The following is a 15,635-nucleotide window of genomic DNA, read 5'->3' as shown; positions in this document are numbered from 1 at the left end:
AGAAAAAAAAAAGAATAAGAATAAGAAAAGAAAAGCCCCGTTTTATCTCTCCTCGACCGCACCCGAATAGTACCGTTGCCTAACACCACAACAGCCAATACGTACCACCACGTCAGGCATGGGCGCAAGGCCATGCGCAGGGACGTCATTCTCCGAACGTACCCTCCCCTCTGAATACACGGGCAGCTGCAGAACTCCCTGCCGTCCGTGTTGCGTCACCACAGGGTGCAACATCGCCAAGCCACGACTACTATGAGGACATCGATCCGCGATTCGCGTCTGCGGGCCCCACCCACTCCAATGCGCCTGTCTCCCATCAAACTGACATGCCGCCCTCCAAATCATACGAGAGCTCCAACGATGGACGCGTTCCCCCCCGTGGTGTAAGCCCTGGCGCGGACTCTGATCGTTCGAATTTTACTTCGATATCACAACGGGGCGTGAACCCGCGCTGGAACCCTCCACCTCCCATGCCTGGCTACGGGCGCCAGCCACCTCCACGACGTCCCCAGCAACAGGATATACTCCTCAACAGTAATCCGGACTTCCAGCTTCCCGGAGGCCGGATGGCGCCTCCTCCCGGAGGCGGGGGTGGTGGATTAATTCCCGGGAGCGCGTATCCTCAGGGACCTCTCTGAACCTTTTTCTCCGCGCGTCGACGACATCGGACTCTTCTCTTTTCTGCACGCTGATTTTGGCGCAAATTTCTTCGGGTAATAAGCCGCGCACATATAGCGCTTTCAATTCGCTCAATTTTACCTTCTATCTCTCTCTCTATGTATATGGCCAACCTTGTTGGAAACTCTTGATAATCGCAGATGTGCCTCACCCCCCGAAGAGACACGACAACTTGATGCGTCTTGACTCCGATCAGCTACTTGTCTCGACTACTTCGGTACCCCACTGTCGTACGAAACAGTACCCTGGGCTTTTCTTCTTCTTCTTTTTCTTCTTGAAGTTTCGACTCTCGACACGTATATTCCCTCCATTTCCTTCTCGTCTCGTCAACAAAAAAATATTAAAGCAAAGGGGGATACACCGGAGTTGCCGTCCTGAGGTCCGCATGAACAGTTATCGTAGAGGAATGATTGTTTCAAGCACAAATGTATGAATGGTGCCACGGGAGGTGGCCTTTAGCTGGGGCGTCGGTCGATTTCAACCTCGGCGTCTATGTAACTCGATATTCGATGCTTTCATCTTCTGCGAGAGGAACGAGGCGTTTGCCAAATCAGTCCCGATCAAACCCGGAACGACAGCCGGGGAAAGGGTTACCGGTGACTTCAGGAGGGAAAAAGAAACCATCAGCTTTGGACCCAGGGTTGGAGGAAGTTGATATGGGACTTCGTCGGCGCTCAGGGCCGTTTCACTCGGGAACTCACATGCTGTAAGGATACGGAGACAGTTTAATCGAGGTGGGTAGCATGGATGAAACCAACTGTGAGGGGATAACAAGGGCGTCTTTTGACCCAGACGACCTACACTACGCCTGAAATACTTGATTCCGATTTACAGCCTGTCTCGTTTCGAATAATCAGCCATCCTCCACTTGTCGTTATCAACACCGAGCCTCGCTTTTTTCGGAGTAAAAGACCACCTACCTTACTGTTGTGGCCGTGGCTTTAACGTTGTTCCCTCTCTTGGCTTTCCCGCTGGGCTGAGTAGAGATTGACCTAGTGGTTCTCCTGGACAGAAAACACCACCTAGCATATCCGGCGATAATACAACGTTCATTTCTGCGTCTTTCGTGCATCCTGCAATTATACTTGACTACCTCATATCCCTAGCCTGGTCTGAGGTAAGTGTAAGGTACCTTAAGTAGCGGCTTACTGTCAATACCATCATCCGGTACTGGGTCTCGTACCCATTTCCCCTTTGCTCTTAACCGTGATGTTCCTCTGTAACTTATCCGTAAATCAGGTATGTGGTGGCTGTACATAGATCAAACCTTCCCTCGACGGGGCTTTCCTTTCAGTCATCTACCACCAAACGTGTAGGTTGAAGCCCCTGGCCATTTGGGCCATTCGTTATTCTCTTCAATGTCGATGGCGGCCTGCTATTCAATACAATAACTTTCCAGTGATTATCCGTTGCGCCAGCCTGCCATTACTGTACTTAAACCAATATCTGTGGTTGAAGCCTTGGAACGCCTCGGCTCATCCCCACCTTCCACGACTCTTTCCCCGTCCCTTCCTTCTTTCTTTCTTTCCTTCCTTCCTTGAATCCCCCCCTCCCGCTAACTCTACGCAACTTCCCTTCCCCCCTTCTGGCTTGTAATGTTACTGGAGTGTCCCTCCCTTTTTATTCCGCCTTTCCCCTGGGAGTTGTTGGTGACTTCTAGGCTTCCTTGCCTTCGTTGCCATACCTCATCAGTCATCACCTGGCGATCTCACCTAAGATGTCTGCCTGAGATAACTCCTTCCCCTTACCCTTCCGCTTCTTACCGTTCCTCTCCGTACTTGCACTTCAGCCCACTCTAGTCCCTAGGGCTATCCTCGTTCTGAACCTTCCGCTTCTTTGGACTTTACCCATCTTCTTCTTTCCGCGCCTCGCCATCGTCATCTACAGGCAGTCGGTCAACTTATTCGCGCATCTTTCCATTGTACACCATTCCCTACTAAGTGTTGTTCCATCGTGGCAACGCTTTCTCTGTTCTCAATACGCCAGAAAGAGCACTGTTCAATCTATCTTCATTCGACGACATCGGCCGCAATCTCTCTTCTTTTACGGTCAGTTCCAGCCCCATTGCTGCATGGGAGCTTCTATTAAGTTTTGCTCCCAGTCCAGTCAACTTTCAACACGCCTTCCCTACGAGGTAAACGGATTGCAAGTGCCTGGCCAGACCAGAAGCCGTCCACTTGATCGTTCAAGCCAAGACGAAACCTGCCATGCAAACGCGATAAATAACGTCTCGAGCCATGGACAATCCCTCGCCCGCCTCTTCCTCTGCCAGCACTGCCATAACCAGCTTCTCCCCAGGCCCTGAGAGAAACCACAACGAGGCAGACTCTCCGAAGTACACCACGGCGGGTACCATCTACAATCCCAAGGCAGTTCAGCCCATCAAACCTCCCACTCGCCTCCGCCGTGCCTTCAAGTGGCCTCCCGACCCGCCCGGTCCTAGTCCTGGCACCATGGAACGGTCCCTCTTCCCCAAGTCAGCCCTTGAAGCTTTGTCGCTGCAGGAGATGCTTTCACCTTATGATCAAGCCGACTTCGACAGCGCCCCAGCCCGTGCCATGCCGGTATATAATCCTCTGCAGCAGAACCAAGACCGTGCCGTGACCCCGCCTCATGCTAAGAAGGATATTGAGACGCCTGACCGCATTGGCATGTCTGCCCCGCGGTCTCAGTCCCGGAGCCTGCACTCCTCTCAGTCTCAGCCTAGCCCAGGTATGATGACGCCGGCTGTTAACGGGAACGAAGTCGACGAGGCCAGCCAGCAAGACTGTGCCGCTGAAGAAGACGGTGACTTGTCTTCCAATGGCAGCCCCTTCGAGCATGCTCTCGGTCGCCTAACTGTCAAGTCTCTTCATAACCTGGCTTCATACCCGAATCCGAACCAGAAGAGGGCTCTGAAACTGCTGCAACCTAGGCCACGCCTCTCCCACTCGGAACCCGTCAATGCTGTAAACAACAGTCGTTTCAGTATCGCTTCCGTTGCTCCCCAGACCCCTGGACATTTGGATACAGCCGGGAGAGGCAGACAATCCCGTTCACCGGCAGAGACTCGCTCGAGTCGTTTTAGCAATGCACCCCCTCGTGAGCCGAAAAACCGCGACACGTTTCCTTCCTCGCGGGCTCATTATCTTAACCATAACCGCCAGGCCTTCGGGGAGCCAACTGGGGAAGCTGTCAACGTTACCAACATCTGTGGAGGCTACAAGTCGACTTTGGCAACCGGCCCCGGCGCCCCGCTCCCTCTAACTGCAGGCCCCCCTGGCCATCGCCAATACAACCCTTCGACTTTTGACTCGGCACTTCGTGCCCTTCATAGCCGCGGCCGTCGTGGGCTTGTCGTTTCCGAGAACGACGCTGCGGCTGTCGAATTCAGGGCTCTGGTTGACAGCAATACCAGGCATCATGAGACAAGATCGCCGTCCGTCGTCGCTCTTCGGCATTGTCCCATTATGGAGTTGGCTGTATCTGGTGGTGCTGGGGAGCCGCCCGTCTTCCAACCGGATCGACCTCTCACCTACGAGTCTTCTCTCGCTGAATTACGGGCCACATCGTTTCCCGAGGTTTCGTCCCGTCATACTTCGCCGGTCGTGGGTCGGCTGCAGTCCGTTCTCCACGCCATCCACACCGGAGACGACGTTGTGGACACCAAGTTTCCGGAGGAGGTCAGGAAATATTATCCCTACGGGATGCCCAATATGCACGAGCCCATCACCGTATCCGAAGAGTGGGCGACGCATTATCCACTGCTTGAACGTCGGCAGCACGTGGTGGGTTCGTTCGCTAAGACTTGCGAAGCACTCGAAAACCTCGAAAACCGCAACAGAAAGGTTTATCACCAGTTCCATGCGGCCGCCGACGACTTTCCCGACTCCATGGATGTCGTGATTCAACAGGCCCACAATCGCCGTCTCCAGCGTAGCGTCGGTGTCGTCGGTGTCATCGGTGACCGGCGACGAAGCAACGCCAGGGTGGCGTGCGACCCCCTCGAGGTCGAGCAAGTCAACAATATGCCTTTGTACGAGGCTGCCGGACCCCTTTTGCCCATGGTCTTCGCTACGCTGCTGCATAACTTGGACTACGGAAGTGACCTTGACACTTACTGCCCGTGGCAGAAGCCCCCTGAGGATGCAGTGGACCCATCATGCCAGGGAACATTCTTTGGAAAATCGACAGCCTTGGCTGGATAAAGGTGCATACATTGAGCACGCGTCTCCTCGGGATTGATCTTGCATGCCATCCCAATTGGATGCGAAGATTCGGTTAGAATCTGCTTTGGAAGAAATGATACTCCATGCCTTCGGAGCACAGCGATATGGATCAATTGGAGGATCAGCAACGATTACGAAGAAAATGAAGAAGAAAATGAAGTCAGAGAAAAAAAAAGAGACAGGGAAAAAAACACGAAACCCCTCCTTTTCCCCCAGAAAAGAAAAAGGAAAAAAAAAGGGAAGGCTAGAAAAAGAATGCATGGCAATGATGGGTAGACAAAAGAAGAAAACCCAAACAAAAAAAAAAATTGTGAGCGGAGGACAGAGGGCAAGGCCGCCAGGATTTACCATGGTTGAGCAAGACGGGTTGAAGAAAAATATCGGTCTTACCTCGCTGGACACATGAAAACATGGGGATCCGAGAGCCTGCTCCTACCTAGAAAGAATCAAGGATGGATCATCTCAAGTAAGTAGCTCTTAGGACAGAAAGGCAGACAATAGGCTTAAAATAGCAACATATTACAGTGTTTGGGCGTAATAACTCGGTTCGGGGCGTGCCCTTGCGTTCGCTGAAGTCGGCAATGCGGCATCAAGAACACAACGGATCCCGCTCCCTGCGAGAACAGACTTCGTGAGCCCCGGAGACGATATGCCTAGGTATGCAGAATCCATATGTTTGGTCCTATCACGTATCATGACTTGCCGGACGAAGAAATAGAGAGCAAGCAAGCCTTGTAGAGTCGACGTCGTTGTCACGTACGTCACGTGACCCGAGACATATCTCTGAAGTATAGCACGTGACAAATAAATAACCTCATCTCTTTCGCATCCATACACTGGGCATCGCTCTCGACTTCACATGTCTACCAGGTTTCGAACCTAGAGCTGCCGCCAGTTCTTACCTGCTTTGCGCCCTCATCCGATCAAGCTGTGAACTTATGTTTATGTGTAGGGTATCTGCAGGATCGAATTACGTTCTTAGTTCTGCATCACGAATACGATGACACGGATCTCCTCTGACCCCATTGATTTGGGCTGTCTCCGGGACAGCACATCTTCGGTCTTCTGTTATGACACCCTCTGCCACCCTCTGCACCCTCGGACCGTCTAGCTGTCTGTATGCGGAGCGTTTTTTGAGTTCACAGCCGGACCGGACCATGCGGCAATATCCAGTTCGTGCCTCTCGATTGTCGTCGTCGCTGGTCTAGACGATGGTTTTGCAGATTCGTACCATGCGGTTCAGATTGCGCGGGTGAAAATCACCTCCTCGTCGTCGTCGTCGTCATCGTCATCGTCCTATCCAATGCAGAAACAGCCTTGATGCCGAGGACACTTCAGTCTGGCGTTTGCAGACCTATCCCAATGCTTTTGTCGCCAACCATTTTATTGTGTCCCTATTCGAGGTCCAAGTCTTGGTTCGAGCCGACTCCTGTCGGGACCGGGACTAGTTCAGACCCTGTGAAAATCTTCTTACAGCGTCCTTTGCCAACTCAATATTGTTTGTAGACAGCAAAGGTCTGTCCAGCTTCTGTTACCAGTTAGTCCCTGACTTGCTACCTTCAAAGGGCTAGCCGCCGCCTGCATCACACATTTTTGGTGATACTCACTCTAGAGTCTATGGGCTATGTTGAGATATACTCTTTGAGATTTTTATTGACCATACACCATCTGTTTTTGTACTACACTAACATGGTTTCCTGGCCCTTCCCCCTATTAATGGGCGGAGGCATTATGTCCTGCAATTTCATGATCTTACGGCGTCCATTATTCTGTCATCAGAGTTCTCTCCAACTCATCCCCGTTCATGGATCACCGTTCAGCTTTTTCAGTCACCGGCTCTTCCCAATTCGGCAGCGGCAATGCTTAAGATGAAAGAGAAGACGTTAGGTTATTGTGAATCCGGTAGGGTCCCTTCCTTTATTTCCCTGTGCCTATTTTCTACTCCCTATCCCACAAAAGTCGCTCCTTCCCTGGCTCTGCAAAATTTCATTTCATTCACTCTTTTACCTCTACCTTTTGTGCCAAAAGACTAAAACCCCTTCTCTTTTCATCATCATCCCACCCTGTCCCCCCCCCTCCATGACAACATCTCTGTGCCATTGATCATCGAAGAAGGTTGAGCAACTTCGCCACATCTCACGCTCCATCCTCCAGCGGTTGATGTAAGACTACAAACCTTCCCAATGGCTGACATCGCCGTCATCGGCATGAGCTGCCGTTTCCCCGGAGATGCCACGTCTCCGGAGAAGCTATGGAAAATGCTCAAGGCGCGGAAGACAGCTTGGTCCAAGTTTCCTGAAGATCGTATGAACATGAAGGGTTTCTACCACCCCGACGGTCATCGACAGGGCAGCGTGAGTGAACATCCGTCCTGGAATCCTCCTATTTAGGCCCTCAGACGTACTGATCGGTGGAGACATAGATTTCGTTTCGAGGTGCCCACTTCCTTCGGGATGATATCGCTTCATTCGACGCCTCTGTATGTGTGATTTAGTACCGACGAGATAGAGCGTATCTTACTGACGGTGATAGTTTTTCTACATGAACGAGGATGATGTCAGCGCCATGGATCCTCAACAACGTCTCCTTCTTGAGACGTCCTACGAAGCGATAGAAAACTGTAAGCTGGTCAATGGCCTTTTCATGGATGTCATTCGATGCACTGACCACATGTAGCTGGCCTCCTCGTGGAAGATTTGAAGGGATCCGATACGTCGGTTTACGTTGGCTCCTTTGTGAGAGGTTCGTTCCGCATCCCTCGTGGTCATGCTACATGTAAAGAAGATAATTTAACCATGGTTCTACAGATTATGAACAAGTATCCCTGCGGGATATGGACTACCAACCTCAATACGCGGCGACCGGTACGGGAACGGCTATTATGTCCAACCGAATCTCCTATTTCTACGATCTGCGTGGAGAAAGCATCACCCTGGACACAGGATGTAGCGGTAGTCTTGTCGCCGTCCACCACGCCTGCCAGAGCCTCCTTTCCGGAGCCAGTTCGATTGTGAGTTGTTAGCTAAAAGCCCAAGCTTATGGCTCTGTGCTTCCGCCCTCTCGATCCGGTTTCCCACTGACTGACTCTCTCTGATGACAAGGCTCTGGCTGCTGGCGCGGGGATTATTTTAACTCCCAACACCATGATGCCGATGACTGCATTGAATTTCCTCAGTCCCGATGGGAAATGCTTTACATTCGATTATCGAGCAAACGGATATGGCCGGGGAGAAGGAGTGGGCTTTGTCGTCTTGAAGAGATTGTCCGACGCCCTCAAGGATAATGACCCCATACGAGCTGTGATCAAGGGCACTCACGTGAATCAGGACGGCCGGACTCCCGGTATCACCCTGCCGAGCAAGGTTGCCCAAGTCGACAATATCCGGAGCGTATATAACAAGGCCGGATTAGATTTCTGCAAGACGGCGTACGTCGAGTGCCACGGGACGGGCACCAAAGCTGGAGACCTCACAGAACTGACGGCGGTCGCAGAGACCATCGCCTCCGGACGTCACTCTGGAGAAGCTCTCCTTGTGGGATCCGTCAAGCCGAACGTCGGCCATCTCGAGGGCGCCGCCGGGATTGCGGGTCTCATCAAGGGCGTGTTGGTGGTAGAGAAAGGAGAGATCCCACCCAATGCCAATTTCAAGATGGGCAACCGGGAGATTGACTTTGACGCATGGGGACTGAAGGTACGTTGTTGAGATGATATGCGTGCCGCTTTATGCTGACGATAGCTGACCTTTTCGTCCCGTCAGGTTCCGACACAACCGCTTTCTTGGCCGACTTCTGGTCTCCGCCGGGTGAGCGTCAACTGCTTCGGCTTTGGTGGCACCAATGCTCATGCCGTCGTAGATGAGGGAGCATACTACGTTGAGCAGTACCGCGCCTCTAAGATGGTGAGGGCCAGTCCCGTAACGGCCAAGGAGAATGAATCCGACACGCTGCACTTGAACGGCGACCATGACCAGATGAAAGAACAGCTCCTTGTACTGTCGGCACCAGATCAGCAAGGCGCATTGCGCGTTGTCAAGGCGTTGGCGGAGCACTTTCGATCCTCGTCGTCAAATCTCTCACAAGGGGACCTCGATAATCTCGCCTACACTCTGGGCTGTCGACGGTCGAAGTTTGAGTGGAAGGCACATGTGGTTGCCAACTCCAGAGCTGAAGTTTTGGAACAGCTGGCTTTGATCGAGAGACAACGAGGACTCACTCGGTCGAGGACAAACACGAATACGAATGGCCATGTCCTGTGCAAAGTTTCTTTCGTTTTCTGTGGCCAAGGTGCCCAATGGGCGACCATGGGAGGGGATCTGATGGGTTTCCCGGTTTACAGGGAAAGCATTCATGCAGCAGAAGCTTACCTCCGAGACCGCCTAGGGTTCCAACTGAATCTGGTCGTGGAGATGGCCAAAGGGGCGAGCGCCAGCCGTATAAGCCAACCGCAGATCAGCCAACCGGCAACGACGGCGCTTCAGGTGGCACTCGTAGACCTCCTCGGAGCCTTTGGCATCAAGCCTCGATCTGTTGTCGGGCATTCTTCCGGCGAGATTGCTGCCGCGTACGCCTCTGGGATGATCGACCGCGAAACGGCCTGGGCCGTGGCGTATTACAGGGGGCTCTGTGCTACCGCAGCCAAAGTCGGCTCTGCCTCCAGAGTCGAGGGCTCCATGTGTGTCCTGGCCATGTCGGAAGACCAAGCTCGAGAGTATCTTGCACGGACCGACAAACAGAGCACTGTCCAGATAGCCTGTCTCAACAGTCCCAGATGCGTTACCCTGTCGGGGGACCGAGATGACGTCCAGTGGATCGTCCGCCACGCTCGAAGCGAAGGGTTCTTAGCCCGAGAACTCCCGGTCGAAGTTGCCTATCATTCAAGCCACATGTTATCCGTTGCGCCGGAGTATCTGGCTTCTCTTCAAGACGTGGTAGGCCTGGCGAGGGACACGGACGGGGAGGTGGAGGTGGACACGGGAACGTGCACCCCCACTGCGGAAATGTTCTCTACGGTTACTGGTGGCCGCCTATTGCCCCATGAGCTGCGAAGCCCCCGATATTGGGCGGATAACCTAGTATCCCCGGTCATGTTCTCCCGTGCCGTTCGGACCATGATCTCGGAGACTCGACCGGATGTGGTGCTCGACATTAGCCCACACGGAACGCTGAAGGGACCGTTTGAGGAAATTGTCGACGCCATGTCTGCCAAACCCAGTCCGCTCTACCGTTCTGTAATGGACCGAAAGGGGAACGCGGTCTATACCATCTTAGGAGCTTGTGGCCATTTGTGGACGCGAGGGTACCCCCTCAACATGCAAGCGGTCGTCAGAAAGTAAGTGGTTCTCTGGATGCCTTCTGAGTGGTATATTACTGTGACATACACAGGTGCACGCAGCTAACCATCCATTTCTTGTTGCAGAGGGTCGTCACATGGCCTTCTCGAGACTCTCACGGATCTGCCATCTTATCCCTGGGACCATGGGAAGAGATTTTGGCACGAATCTCCACTGACCGTAGAATATCGATTCCGCAACTTTGGCCGTCGTGATCTCATCGGGTCTCCTACGCCTGACTCGATGCCGCAAGAGCCGAGATGGCGAGGTTTTCTGCGAGTCTCTGAAAACCCCTGGCTCGGGGACCACCAAGTCCAGAAGACCATCGTTTATCCGGCTGCGGGAATGATAAGCATGGTCATTGAAGGAAGCCGACAGAGAGTAGCTAGAGATGCTACCCCCAGCGGCTTCGTCATCACCAACGTGCGCATCGAGAACCCTATGGTTATACCGGAGACCTCTTACGGCCTTGAGGTCTGCCTTAACATGAAACAGGGGTCTCAGGAAGTGCTCCATGGCATCTCTTTCGACTGGACCATATACGGACGAACCCTGAACGGGAAGTGGACTAGACACGCCTATGGTTGCGTGGAGGTTCGACTTTGCTCCTCCAGCTGCCCAACCGAGGCGACGGCAACCCCCTGTTGCGGCGAAGCTTTCGAGAAGGCCAGATCCAACTCCACCAAGGCTGTGGACCCCAAACATCTGTACGACATGCTCGATATCGTGGGGATGAACTACGGCCCTACCTTTCGGAACATCAAATCGGTGTCGAAGGGAGACAAGCAATGCGTCGGAACCGTTGTGATCCCCGACACCAAATCCGGCATGCCCTGTCAGTTCGAATTCGACCACATCCTCCATCCGGCTACACTCGACGCGGTTTTCCAGATGCTCTTTGCGATTGACGAGACGCCGATGGTACCTACGTCCCTCTCCAGCTTGTTCGTGTCTGCCGACGTGGCCCAAGGAGCGGGCAAGGAGCTTTTCGGATACGCATCCGCTGCGAGGTCGGGCCTTCGAGGTGCCGAAGCCGATATTGCCATGACCACCGTCGACTGGGACCGTCCATCCATCATCGTCGAGGGACTGCGCATGACGGCCCTGCCCACAACCGACTACATCCCCAGCCACCACAATCTCTGTACCGAGATTCAGTGGAAAGAGGACGTCTGTTCGGCTTCTGTTGGTCAGGATCAGTTCGAGGAGCTGCTGTGTCTGTTGGCACACAAGTATCCCGGCCTGTCCATCCTTCAACGAGGGGGCGATCACCACCTAGCCAAACACATTCTCGACCACGTCAGCTCACCGGATGGATACGCACCACGTCTCTTGAGGTACAGCCTTTCCGACACCACATCGCCCCAGACTCTTGATCACCTCCAGAAGGCTTTTCTCGGTTCCCCAACTCGACATTTCTTGGAAGAGCGCACCTTGCGGTACGACACCGACCTGGACCCTGAATATCATCTCATCATCTCATGCGAGAACAAGGGAGACGATGAGTACCTCGAGAAACTTCTTCTCCCGGATGGGTTGCTCCTCTCCAGAAGGGACAGCGAAGGTTTCACGGGAGGAGACACTGGCAGGGCATGCAGCTCGTGGGATGCCGGCTCCGGTTGCTTTACGATGACCTACAAAATCGATATCCACGTGACGGCGACGACGACGACGACGATGGGTTTCAACGCTCAACGTGTCACCCGCACCCATGCCCCACACCGTACGCGTGCTATTCTCATTATCATGCCAGACCATCCGAACGAGGAGGTGGACAAGCTCGGCCAGGCTCTTTCCTGTCTTCTTAGCAACGATCATCATATCCAGGTTGAGATTGTCCATCTCGAAAATCTCTGCGCCCTACGCTGCGCCCAAGCTAGCCGAAAGGTCGTGGTGTCCCTCCTCGACCTAGGCCCTGCACAATCTTTCGTCTGGAACTGGACTCACGAGCATTTCACGCTCTTCCGGAATGTCTACAAGGCCGCCGAGGCCGTCCTGTGGGTGACGCGGGGTGCCAACCGAAGGCCTACAATCCCCTGTAATTCTCCTGTCATAGGCCTGGCGCGGACTTTGGTGTCAGAGGATCCCGAGACGGTCGTTACCACGTTGGACTTGGATGAGGCCACGCAAATATCGGAAGCTGGTCGAAGCATTTTCTCTGTCTTGGATCGCTCAATCATCAGCCCTCCCCTCGTCGGGCCACGAGAATCCGAATATGCCGAGGACCATGGCCGAATTTTTATCCCTCGACTAGTTCCCCTCAAGGAACTGAACGACCTGGTTGAAGATACCTTCTCCAGTACGCCCTCCTCCATGCACCCCTTTCTTGACGGAGAGACGAAGGAACTGCTGGTACTTCCACCAAACGAACACCGTGAGGAATGCGGAAATTTCGAGTACAGATACGGAACAGTTGACGGGGACCTTTCCCCCTACGAGATCGAGATGAGTTTCGGTGGATCAATTCTTCACCATGACGATTGGCAAACGATCACCGGTCATTCTCGCAAAACGACTATAGGCATGGACCTCATGGGGACGATAACTCGTGTCGGAGCCAACGTGAAAGGCATCTATCCGAACGATGAAGTTGTCGGTCTCGCCCAGCAAGGTTCACTGAAAAGTCAGCATCGGGTTGATCATAGATTTGTCAAGAAGATCCCCGGCGGACTACGGATGTGCGTCCCCAGCGCCTGGATTTCAGCATACTACAGTCTCTGCATGCGTTGTTATCTCAGGAAGGGCCAGAGGGTGCTCATTCTCTGTGGTGCCAGCATCTACGGGCAAGCTGCTCTTCAGATCGCGCAGCTCAAAGGGGCTGAGGTATTCTCTACCATTTCTGGGCCGAACTCGAATGCGCAGTGGCAACTGCTAGGGGACGCTTTCGGCCTTGATGACCGTCATGTAGAGAATTGTGACGATCCAGACTGGCATACCAAGCTTCTTTCAAAGTCGGGAGGCCAGTGGATGGACATTGTGTACGCTCCCACTTTGGATTGCCTTGATGGGACGGATCGTGTGGTGAAGACGAGTAAGTTCATTATAACCCCCCCCCCCCCATGGCGACCGATAACCATGTTAATTCTCTTCCCAGCTGGCACCCTTATTTACATGGAGAACCACTCAGACGCCCGTCCTTGTGCTGCCTTCTCTCGTCTCTCCATGCTGCGTCTGGACCTGGCGGCCTTGTTAGCGGAAGATCCTGATCTCATTGCCGAGATTTTCAACCGCGTCGAAGACATGCACCTTAAGAAAAGGCATGCTATTAAACCGAGCCAGCTCGTCGATACCTTCTGTTTGTCTGGGCTGTCTGACGCCTTCCGATGTCTCCAAACCCCTGCCAGCGCCGTGTTCGTGACCGCCGGCCCGGACACAACGGTCGCTTTGCCCCGTAGGAGGCAGCTAAAGCCGCTCCGAGATAGCATCGACAGTGGGACCTATGTTCTGGCAGGAGGTCTTGGTGGCCTGGGGCGAAGTATCGCCCAGCTGCTTGTGGACAACGGTGCTCGCAATCTTGTTTTCCTATCTCGGTCGGCGACCAAATCGGATGACGCCAATACTTTCCTGACTTCTCTTGAGAAGCAGGGCGTCACGGCGAAGCACTTTCCGGTAGACATTTCTGACACAGCGGCACTTCGGGGGGTATATGAGAAGGATATCCTACTGGATATGCCGCCCGTCTCCGGCGTGGTCCAGTGTGCCGCGGTTCTTCAGGTACGGCGGCATAATTTCATTGCTTCTCTTCCTAGGAATAGTATTTATTGACCTTCTTGTTCTTAGGATGCGCTCTTCGACAACATGCAGTACGAGTCCTGGCAAAAGGTCGTGGCGCCCAAGGGAGAGGGCACCCGCAATCTTGTAAACACGTTCGGCCGAAACCGCAGCAACAGTGACAACAACTCCGACTCCGGCTCCGACTCCGGCCCCTTTTTCATCTTCCTTTCCAGCTCCGCCGGCATTATCGGCAATCGCGGCCAGGCCAACTACTCGGCCGGCAACGTGTTCATGGACTCCCTAGCCCGAAGCGGCACCATTGCGGGCCGGGCCATTTCCCTCGACATCGGCCCCGTGCTGGAGGCCGGAATGGTAGCCGACGACGACGCGACCATGCAAAAGCTACGCGACAGCGGCTTCTACGGAATCCGCCACCAGGACTTTCTGAAAATCATCGAGCGCGCCATCGCGGGGGAAATCTACGACGGCGTGCCCCTGCCCGCTCAGGTCGTGCTGGGGATCGGTACGGGGGGGCTCATCCGCCAAAACCGCCCCGCGGACCCTTACTGGTCTCGGACTGCGGCCTACGCTTACCTTAACCTGGTGGATATGCCTCCGCCCGACCTCACCGTCGTCGGATCCGATGCTTCGACCGCCGGGACCGGGGCCGCGACGTTGAAGGCGCGGTTGGCGTCGTGTTCGTCCCCGGCCGAGGCCTCCGATCTCATCTGCCAGGCGCTGAAACGAGAGCTGGCGGCAAGGCTGTCGACCGTCAAGGCGGAGGATATCTACGAGGGCAGCTGTCCCAAGGAGTACGGGATCGACTCCCTCATGGCGGTTCGCATCCGCGTGTGGGCGCTGGACGAGGTCGGCGCCAGTATTTCGGTCTTTAATATTTTGGGCGATAATACGATTCTCGAGCTTGCTAGTCGGATGGCGGACCAGGTTCTAGCGGAATGAGGGTAACGGGCGGAAAGGCGGATACGTTGTGTTTTTTTCGTGTTGGTGTAAGGTACAAGAAAAAAAAAAGAAAAAAAAAGAACACTCGGAAGAAGAAGGGGGACGGAAAAAAAAAAGACAGGCCGTGGATATGGGCTTTTGTGTACATATATATGCCCGAGATGTCGGTGTTGCCCATCTGGCAAGACTGCAAACCAAAGCCAAATCTTGCCGGGCATGGCTGGATAACCAACCGTATTTTGATAATTATTTTGATAAAATCGGTCATGATTCCTCAACTTCTCTTGGCGATCATGGCATGGAAGGCACCCACAGACAACACGCAATGAATGAGACGCATGTGAAGTTGAAGTTGGTACAGAAGTCAATTTCCTATCTAAACCGCTTCAAAGAACAACCAAAGGAATGTGGGTATTTCGGTATTCGCCTATGATAAACGATGATACAATCACAGCAGAAAAGCGCAGAACAAGTAAGAAAAGGAGAGCGACTGTGCTGTGTTATCCTCGCTAGACTGGCACGCTTCGTCAGTCTCGCAAGATCCCAACGCATGGCGTTGCTTCTTGACCTCGCTCAACCCCAAGCTTTGCCGCAGCGAGGGAGGATAACGTCCAAAGCAGACAGAAAGGAACATAACGCCGTTGTTGGTTGTTTTCCGGACTATCTTCGAGTTCGAATCTTGAGTTTTTCGGGATTTCCGATTCTTATTTTTTTATTATGTTTTTGAATTGTTGATTTTGTTTTC

General features: G+C 53.6%; 3 protein-coding genes across 3 annotated transcripts in view; all 3 read left to right on the top strand.

Annotated features, from left to right (window-relative positions):
* Positions 1-871, top strand: part of SODALDRAFT_83011 (pali-domain-containing protein) — a 2,939-nt gene extending 2,068 nt beyond the window's left edge. Inside the window, exon 3 of the mRNA XM_028615726.1 lies at positions 95-871. Within this exon, the coding sequence (XP_028462494.1) occupies positions 95-638 (544 nt within the window). The 3' untranslated portion in view covers positions 639-871. The remainder of the gene's footprint in view (positions 1-94) is intronic.
* A 1,830-nt stretch (positions 872-2,701) lies between these two features.
* On the top strand, positions 2,702-4,865 carry SODALDRAFT_382263 (hypothetical protein; the record flags this gene model as incomplete). The annotated part of the gene is made up of 1 exon (XM_028615218.1): positions 2,702-4,865. The coding sequence occupies exon 1, from the start codon at positions 2,916-2,918 to the stop codon at positions 4,863-4,865; it is 1,950 nt and encodes a 649-aa protein (XP_028462493.1). The 5' UTR covers positions 2,702-2,915.
* Positions 4,866-7,069: 2,204 nt separating this feature from the next.
* Positions 7,070-15,165, top strand: SODALDRAFT_353673 (phenolpthiocerol synthesis polyketide synthase ppsA; the record flags this gene model as incomplete). Its single annotated transcript, XM_028613658.1, has 10 exons — positions 7,070-7,240; positions 7,309-7,365; positions 7,419-7,506; positions 7,563-7,628; positions 7,694-7,896; positions 7,988-8,578; positions 8,645-10,215; positions 10,303-13,247; positions 13,311-13,930; positions 13,997-15,165. The coding sequence occupies 10 exons, from the start codon at positions 7,070-7,072 to the stop codon at positions 14,888-14,890; spliced, it is 7,206 nt and encodes a 2,401-aa protein (XP_028462492.1). The 3' UTR covers positions 14,891-15,165.
* Between the last annotated feature and the right edge of the window lie 470 nt (positions 15,166-15,635).

Source organism: Sodiomyces alkalinus, assembly GCF_003711515.1.
Source record: "Sodiomyces alkalinus F11 unplaced genomic scaffold SODALscaffold_16, whole genome shotgun sequence".
NCBI classification, from domain to species: Eukaryota; Fungi; Ascomycota; class Sordariomycetes; order Glomerellales; family Plectosphaerellaceae; genus Sodiomyces; species Sodiomyces alkalinus.
This window is presented reverse-complemented; position numbering and strand designations above follow the sequence as displayed.